The sequence below is a fragment of the Lactuca saligna genome, chromosome 9, assembly GCF_052625555.1.
Source record: "Lactuca saligna cultivar CGN05327 chromosome 9, ASM5262555v1, whole genome shotgun sequence".
Lineage (NCBI taxonomy): Eukaryota > Viridiplantae > Streptophyta > Magnoliopsida > Asterales > Asteraceae > Lactuca > Lactuca saligna.
In genome coordinates, this window is record NC_136425.1 from 63,122,560 (window position 1) to 63,132,010 (window position 9,451).

Below are 9,451 nucleotides of genomic sequence, written 5' to 3' on the forward strand. Positions count from 1 at the left end.
CCAAAATTTGCATAACATAAAATAACGACCAAGCACAAGAAATAGTTACTAAGAAAATATAAAAGTTCCTAAGAATGTGAATTTAGAATCATTGTTTGTGGGATATGAAATATGAAACAGAAGTTAGGAATCAAATTGATAGAAAATTGAAAAATAAAATGATAATGAAAATTTGGTTTATATAACGAAACCGTAAAATAACAATATTTTGATGATTTCGCAGGTCAAACAGTTACATTACTCATTTTTCAAGTTGACCTGCGAAATTTGTGTTCGTGAAAAAACTTTAATATTTTAGATTGGTTTTATTATTTCTATTATTTTATTTCTCTTTTTTAGCAAGCAAAATTAAAGCTAATTATTGTATTTACTAAGTCAACGACTCAAAGTCAAACCCAAAATTGATTTTTTTTTTTTTTTTTTTTAACAAGGCAAGAAATATATTAAAAGGGGAAACTAGCAAAGAACTTTGGAGTACAATTACAGAAACATTAAGCAAAAGATGTGAGAGCCAAAGCTTTGCAGCTCTTTCCACACCTCTTTAGCTAATGGACAAAGAAATAAATAAGTGATTCTCATCTGGATGCATTACCCAAATTTTGATTATTTTGGTGATTAAAATTATGTTAATAAAATACAATAAAGTACGAGCAACTTGTAAATCAGTAAATGTACACAACTTCAACGGGGCATAAACTACTCTGGATGCTATCACAACTTGTGAATTAATAATGGATTTGTTTTCGTGCTTAGTCTCCTTTATAAGTCTAATCATACACTGCTTCTGTACGTTATGAAACAAATTCTACCTTTTGTCTTCATCTTTATGGGTTTGTAATCAATATTCAACGTGCAATCGTGCATGTGTCTGTGTATTCAGAGAAGAAACTAACCTGAAACTCCGAAAGAGAAGCTCCAACTGATCACTGATGGTTTCATACGGGGAAATTTTTGATGTTTCAGGACCTGTACACCTGCTAACTTCTTTCGATTGGTACGTATTGCAGTTTCTAACATGAAAATTTTGCTTCGATTAATCAACCCAATAACCAGTTGGATTCGTTCTGCTTTACAGGAGAAACACGTTTCATCGAAGATCCCTTGCTGCAAGCCTTGTTGAAGGTGTTTACCTTCTGGAAAGGGATCGTCAACGAGGAAGCATTCAACAGGATGCTCATGCTCCTCCATGGTGGGAACGATTTCAGTTTCAGTTGAATCGCGTTCTAGTAGACGATAGTGATTTATCCTACTTTGGGGCAATTTTCGAGCTCAAATATGCACATCCGTTCTTCTATCAATCAACTCCCCACCCTCCGAGATACGTCGTAGCGTTTCGAGGCACAATCCTGAATTCTTCAAGCAGATCTGACGATATGAAGCTAAACGCTAGGTGTATTTTTGATACACTCGAAGAAAGCTCTCGATTTCGTACAGCTTTTGATACAGTTTGGAACACGGTGGCGATGGTTGGAGCAGCAAACGTTTGGATAGCCGGACACTCGTTAGGCGCGTCGATTGCAATGCTCGCAGGGAGGAACATGGCGAAGTCTCGATATCAATTGGAAACGTATCTGTTCAATCCGCCGATCATATCGCTTCCAATCGAGAAGATAATCCCAAACGAAACGTTGAAACACGGCGTCCGTGTAGCCGGTAGTTTCTTAACGGCCGGAATTGCGGCGGCGATGAACCGGCGCCGTGAGGATCCAGAAGAAGATCCGTTTGTTGTGTTATCTGAATGGACGCCGTATCTGTTTGTGAATCCATCAGATACGATCTGTGCGGAGTATATAGGATATTTTGAGCACAGGGAGAAGATGGAGGAGATGGGAGTCGGAAGAATCGAAAATGTGGCGACGAGATATTCGATCGGAAGTCTGGTTTACGGCACAATTGGGAGGGAATCGGAGCCGTTGCATCTGTTACCGTCGGCTTATATGACGGTGAATATTAGACCGTCGGAGGATTTCAATAAAGCTCATGGAATTGACCAATGGTGGCAAGATCATTGTCAATGGCAATCGAAGCTATACAGATTCAAGTAGTTTATTTTCTATAATTACTCTGTCTCTGTCAAATGCAGCGATTGCAAGTTATCCTCTGTTTAATTATTTGTTTGTTTCATCGAAGTATCAATCATCATCCACTAATTTCCCTTTTGCATGTATGGTGAATTTGTAAATTTGTTCGTTATGGTTTATCTATTTTTGTGGTTATAGCTATTTTAAAATTACAAATTTTATACTTTTAAGCAATTTTTGTTCGATTTGAACAACCGTTAATTTACATCCGTTTTCCCTCCATCCAATGGTGATGAAATTCGACTTTTTTTAACAAAAAGATGCTCTATATAAACAATAAAATGTCATGTTTGTCCTACCTAATATCTAAATATTATATATACTTTACATCAACTTCTAAAATATCATATTTGTTCAAATCATATTTTTTTAAAATTTCAAAACATTTTATAATCAATTTATTATTTAAAATCATTTTAATTATCAAAAGGAATTAAAATGGCCAAAATACACTTTCTTTAAAATTGTATTCTCCATCCGTATCTCCTTTAAGTAATGTTGCTATGTTGGCTTCGGGATGCTTGATAGCCGGATGGAATTATCATATCCTCTAATGTGCAATCTAGAAGACACGTCGCAAATGTGGACAAAACTAGGCTAGAAAGTGATACCGATAGATGGACCCTGATATTGATGTTTGATGCTTACTTAGACGTCGTTTAGAAGAGGTAGTAAAATTGCTTGCGTTGTTCGAACTCTACCTTGTTGACGCGTATCAAGGGTATTATATATAAACGAGATGGTATGTTTTCTTGTTTTCCCCTTCAATACTATCATGTTGCCTTTTATGTATTTTTTGGGATATATTTTGCCTTGAAATCCATATGAATGATTTCTTTTGCTTTTAATATGTTGTTGCCCTTTTTTTCCAAGCCTGTTGACTTGATAGGAGAACTCTCAGCCTGCTAAGTATTTGGGCCCGTTGTTTGTTAGTATACTGATCTTAATATGTGATGTTCTTTCTTTGTGTGTAGGTTGATCCTCATACACCATTAAGACCCTAACCTAATTGTTAGAGACAGTTGCTAAATCATTCGTAATGATTAGGGTTAAATGTGTTCTTTGGAGGGCATGGGTATCAAGGCGTTCGACGTTTAGGTATACACGCTTAAGTACCAACATGGTTATTAATTCATCGATTGGTATTCCCGCTTTGTTGATCTTATAAATGCTTGTCATATCATTCGTTTCTTTCCCATTACATTGTTAGTTACTTTCCTCTGATATTCCTTGTTTCTTGTTATTGGTGACAATGGCGTACTCCATTATGTCTATCGTTTCATCTACCGTTAGTCGCAAAACGTTTAGCTTAAGTGATGAAGAAGTATTATCTTATTGATGAAGATGACACTTCTATTCTTGATCCGACTACTACTATTGATCATCCTACATCCAGTAAGATTGGTTTTTATCTTTACTACTTCAAAGTCAGTTTGAGAGTTCCTTTTTTACCTTTTTTGGGGAAAATTATTGAGGCTTATAAAATTCATACATGCCAACTGAAACCAAACTCAATCTCAAAAATAATTTGTTTCAAATTGTTGTGCCATGCTTCCCTTGTTATTCCTACTGTCACTTTGTTCCAGTACTTTTTTTTTTTTGGATTTGTAATAGTGATTCATGGTTTTATTTTTCTTCTCGGGGAAAGAGTTTCATCGAGGGCTTTCCTGAAACCATTAAAGGATGAAAAAGTGAGTTTATCTGGCTTAATGCTTCTCGTGTTCCATTTCATAATGTCTTCCATCCCCGGGCATTGATCGCTAACTTCAAACATGGAACAAGACATAGGAAAAATGTAACACCCGTTTTCCAAGATGGATTGATTTAGGGTTTCAAGGAGTCAATGTCGAATTTTGGAAAAAATGGAGCCTCACGTTGTGAGATTTGAGTGGTCACGATGTGAGATGGGTTTTTAAGGAAATTTTGTTCAGGATTGACCTCACGAAGTGAAACATAGTGGCTCACGGCATCAAAACTGATACATCCCAAGCCCATGATGATTTAGGGTTTCCTTCGTATTTAAGTCCTTCTAAACCCATTTTAGGGTTCGTTATCAGCCTTCAAACCCTCTTTCATCTTAGAAAACCCCAACCTTCACTCATTTCTTGATTCTTGGCCATTTTGGGAACATTTATTGGTTTGAAAAAGAAGAGAAAAAGAAGAAGAATAAGACGAAGAAGAAAAGAAGAAGAAGAAGGTGAACTTTTGAAGAGGCATGCAAGGAATCATCATCATCATCATCACCTCACATTGTGTTCTGGACCCTTGTAAGTGTTAATTTTTCACCTATATTGTTTTTTCTGGCTTGATCCAAGTTTTTCCCAATTTTCTCCTTCCCTGAGCAAGTTTGAATGAATAGAAACCATAAATTTGGCAACTTTATGGGTTATAAGGGTCTTTAGAGTATCATGAAGTTTAAATCCAGTGAATGATTGAGTTTTGAACGTTTGCATGAAAGTTGGTTGATCTTTTCTTCAATTTTGGTCCCAAATGAGATCTTGGTATGTATTGGACATACATCGCCATAAAGCATCGACTTTTAAGTGTATTAAGGAGTAATAAGACCTTTTGAAAAGTTATAGTTAAAGGCTTTATGGATTAAGGACTTAAATTATTGAATTTTGACTTCAAATTGTGCTCACGACGTGAGACTTAGGGTCTCATGACATGAGGGTTAAATGACACCATTTTCTTTTAAGGTCATTGGAGCTCATTACGTAAGAGAAGCTTGCTCATTTCATGCGGACGGTTCAGGTGATGTCATTTGATTGAGTTGGATAGGTTGGGATGACACGAGTTGGAATTAGATCGAGTAGGCTCTCACGATGTGACCAAGGTCTGGTCACGACATGAAGCTGGATAGTTGACATTAAGGGTATTTTGAGTGGTAACTGACTTTGGTCACTATCCATGTCTAAATTAGTTAAACAAATGTCAGGGATGACCTAAGGATCACTAAGTATTGGTCGCTAGTGAACAGTTGGAAGTAATCTAATGGATGGACCATATTGATATAATTCTAAATAGATAGAAATCGATTTAGAATGGATATTCATATGGAAATTATGGAAATGTTTCCATAATGGGAGTTGGATATTAAGAATCTATGTGTGAGTTAGAAACTTTAATGAAAGAGGGATGTTCAAGAAATGTTCTTTGAATGTGAGACTTCAATTCCAGGGAATTTTCTTGTAACATTATCAAATGGAATACTTTGTAAAATCATTGGCCAAGTCTCTGTGACTTTTGTGCCAAGACAAAAGGATCATTGCATGTAAGTTTAGACTCTAATAGATTCTAGTAGTGGCAAGAATCTAGTATTCTTACACTTGTGATAAGGGTTAGGAAACTATAAAATAAGCATCATTGGAAATGTGTTCAATTGATCTATTTCAAAAGGAAAGGAACATAGATAAACATAGTGGCATTCAAGTATTAAGTTGATTGTTCGAAACATTATACAATGAATAAAGTCTAATCAATATGGTGATTTTGAAATAAGTGTTTTATTTATATTCAAAAGTTTTGAGACCATATTTGATTGTTTTATTCTTGTGTTTCACTTCGCATATTTTACTTCTCGAATAATAAGATTATTCAAACATCCACAGTTAATCATACTTTGCAAGTAAGTAATAAGGTAAGACTGTCATGGATCCGACTGTAGATTGTCTAAGTGGTTAGACATAACACAAGTTTGTTGCAGTGTTCATGAGCACTTTTGAAATAAGATTTGAGTATTGGATTAAACCTGCACTCATATGAATCACTTCATGGATTTTATCACGAGTGAATGTGAGACGATATCTTATATTCTTGAAACGGAGAGATATAAGTTGTTGTTTATAAGTCGGTTGCACATTGATAATACGTAAACGCATCAATAAATTGATGTTATAAAACGTATAGTTGTGTGTGATTTGATGAGTAAATAGTACAAGCATACGAGTCGAAGTTTATCCGTCTTTTTATCCTAAGAGAATAAAAGTGATATCCATGGGCCCTCGATGATTTAGTGATGACAACTCTAAGTGCTTGGCCAAGCCTGGATTAAGATTGATGTGTTCAATTATAGTCAGTCGTCATAAATCAGGAATTGGGAAAAAACACATGGACAGAGAGAATGATTATAAATCCATGTCTCATGTCCATATGATATCTTGTAGAATAGAGTAATATTTGATCACTTATCTAAAGGACGCGTTGCTAATAAGATTAGAGTTCTACAACGACTTTTGAGATCTATGTTTGCTAATCGGATTTTGAAGTTACATTGGCATTTATAGTTATTAGACTTATCCAAGTGGGAGACTGTTGGATTAGGTGTCTAAGCTCATAACTATAATTGGTATGTACTTGACCCGATAGTAGCATGGTCCTCTTGGGTTGCCTTCACCGGAGCAATTTGATAGGATGGATATTTAAGAAAGAGGTTATTTGTGATTTATTAATATATTATATGAATAATATATTAATTGAGAAATCATATTATTTAATTGGTATTGATCAAGAATTAAGTTTGAATTAATTTAGTGATCAAAAGAGACTGATTAAATTTACAGGGACTGATTAGATAAATCTGTAATATTTATAGTTTGGGTTAATGATCCATGATTGATTAGGGATGGTCTAAGTCTATGTGAGAGTCCATGAAGAGTTAGTTCAAAGGGCGTATCATTTGGATCATTGGAATGCCAAAGGTTTTAGTGTTTTTGTATAAAACCCTAAGGATTCCACACCATAAATTAAACCCCTATCATCCAAAATCGGCACTTGTGTCCCAAGAAGAGACCCTAGCCATTTTGGTGCCTCCTAAACTCTCTCTCATAATCCTCTATTTGATTTTGGTGGTTGTGATTTATTAGATGTATCACACTTGAGGTACTAAGCTCTTGAAATGCCAAGAACTACAAGCTACAACAAACAAGTATTCAGCTAACTAGTTTTTATGCTGTATATCACTAATTGCATGCTAGCTAGGGTATATGCTTTGGATAAAACGAAATTGCATGTATAACTTGAGAAAACTTAGATCCAAAGCATTAGGATTATATGTGCACCATAGGGATGTTATAGTGCTCAAAACCCATAAGTGGTCTCAGAGCCTAAGGTGTTTTCTATTACATTGATGTAATGGTATTGTTTTCAAAGCTGGAATATTTTCAGTTTTGGCCACTGACTGCTGAACTTGATGAGCCCCATGAGCGAACTCGACAAGTCCGTTGTCTGGATCGACGAGTTGGATAATCTGTTTTTAGATTTTCGGGTTGCTTAGCCAGATTTGGATTAGGATCATTACCACAAACTGTTTTGTATCATAAAATTTATTTTTTCCGATATGGTAGTTATTATCCTCATCCAATATAAAGATAATTGTCAAATTTTAAGATAATTATTTGATTATATGATAAGTTGATTGTTTGTATTATTTAATTTGAATTGTCTTGCTATATGAGTTGAATCAGGTCAAATTAGTAAAAGATAAAATTATATGATTTGTAACACCGTAAAATTTAAAACAATTTTTCATTTAATTTTTAATAAAACATTTCATTATTTAATCTTCCAAAAGTCAAACATCCAATGTTTCCATAAAATACATAACATAACCCATAACCCAAGATCTCAAAAACATGACATCTGCAAGTGTGTACTGATCAAGCTGGCGCCTTCCCGCGATCCTCACTAGTACCTGAAACACATAACGCATAACATTGTAAGCACGAATGCTTATTGAGTTCCCCAATATACCACATACTGCACATACGCCTTTCCAGGCCATAGGATCTTCCGATCCAAGTGTCTCAGGGGATTTCCATCCCAGACTCTGTTGACCTTCCGGTTCATATCATCTTGACCTTCCGGTCCACATCATACTCATATCACATAACATATCACATAACATATCACATATAACTTACATAATATATACATCATACACATAAGACCTTTCGGTCACACATAATTACCCCATCGGGTAAGGCATAGTGAGAAGACTCACCTCGCTGATGTCGGATAATCACTCGTACCCAATCTCCCGACCTGCAGTATATACCTGAAGGATCGCAAGGATGGTAAAGTCAAAATAGATGACTCTGCTTCAGGTAAGTCCACTATCTAACTCCATTAAGTTCCTATTATAGATTCTTAATGCATGATGTGATAAGATTGCATCTTGATGTTTTGTAGGATCAAAGAAGAGAAAGGAAGCTTAAAGGAAGGGTAAGTTGAGTCTGTTCACGAAGAGATGAATTTCGGTCACATGGTTCGATGATCAGATTTTTGAGCTACTGCTTGGGAGTTATGATAGATTGTTTAGGAATATTTAGTAACGTAGTTTTCATATATATTTGCATTGTAAGGACAATTTTTTCCACACCTATATATATATAAAATAAATTTTGATTTTTTATTATTTTATGGTTCCTTGCAATGGCATTTGTGGAAATTGGTGTTTATATTTCTATTAATAGCAATGTTGACAAATGGTTTGATTCTTAGTTATATTAATTATGGTAGTGTCGTAATTTTCTAAGTAAGGAAAGATTCTTATCACCCTAGTTTTAATTCGACATGAACATGGAATCATGTAATTTCAATTATATGATGTATGAAAATCTTGGTACTTGAGAAAATTGTGACTAATTCCTTGTTCAGATATGTATGTGAGACAAGTGAAGGACTAAAAGGATCAAGTGCACATTGATATGTATTGGTCAGATCCACCACAAGAGTGATCAAGACTATTCATCATGATTTATTAATGGTTTAGTAAATATGGTTATGATTACAATGTTAAGTATAATTCTAATACCTTGGAAAGTTTCAAAGTATAAGCAGAACGAATAAGAAGAATCAATTAGACAGAAAGATGAAAGTTTCTCCAATCTAAATGGAAAGGAGAGTACTTTAGTATCGTATTTTAAAATCATCCAATGACTATGGAACCATGTCATAATTGATCCTCTAAGGACACCTTAGTGCATTTATATGACTAAGGAGAGAAATCAGAAATTGTTGAAATGGTTAAAATTAAAAGGATGAGTCATACTTCGTTCCAAAATCAGTTCTTAGAGTTATACTCTAGTTACTCCAAGTTATACCTTGAGTAATATGTTTTAAGAAGGTTTTATAACACATTATGAAATGTGGAGTAGAAAAGTTTTCTTACTCATGCACATTTGAAATTGGTAGTTGTGATGTTTAGGTTAAAACAAAGACAACTAAGACCAACTAAATGAAGTGTTTCTTGATAATAATCCGCACTAACTCTTGAATATTTTTTTGTTAAGGAATGTTTATTCACAAAGAATCTTATATGTCAAGTGGTCAGTAGGAGTCCTAATGGTCTTGAATAGTTTCAAGAACTA

The 9,451-nt window shown here is 34.7% G+C and overlaps 1 protein-coding gene across 1 annotated transcript; it reads left to right on the top strand.

Moving 5' to 3' along the window:
• Nucleotides 1-794: 794 nt before the first annotated feature.
• LOC145018814 (GDSL esterase/lipase At4g10955-like) lies at nucleotides 795-2,222 on the top strand. The gene is made up of 2 exons (XM_078976662.1): nucleotides 795-994; nucleotides 1,076-2,222. Exons 1-2 carry the CDS (start codon nucleotides 930-932, stop codon nucleotides 2,043-2,045), a joined length of 1,035 nt encoding a protein of 344 aa, XP_078832788.1. The 5' UTR covers nucleotides 795-929; the 3' UTR covers nucleotides 2,046-2,222.
• The last annotated feature ends 7,229 nt before the right edge of the window (nucleotides 2,223-9,451 follow it).

Coding starts and splice junctions, on each gene's coding strand:
- LOC145018814 (XM_078976662.1), top strand. CDS start 930: ATGGTTTCATACGGGGAAATTTTTGATGTTTCAGGACCTGTACACCTG. Junction 995..1,075: donor CTGCTAACTTCTTTCGATTG/GTACGTATTGCA, acceptor TCTGCTTTACAG/GAGAAACACGTTTCATCGAA.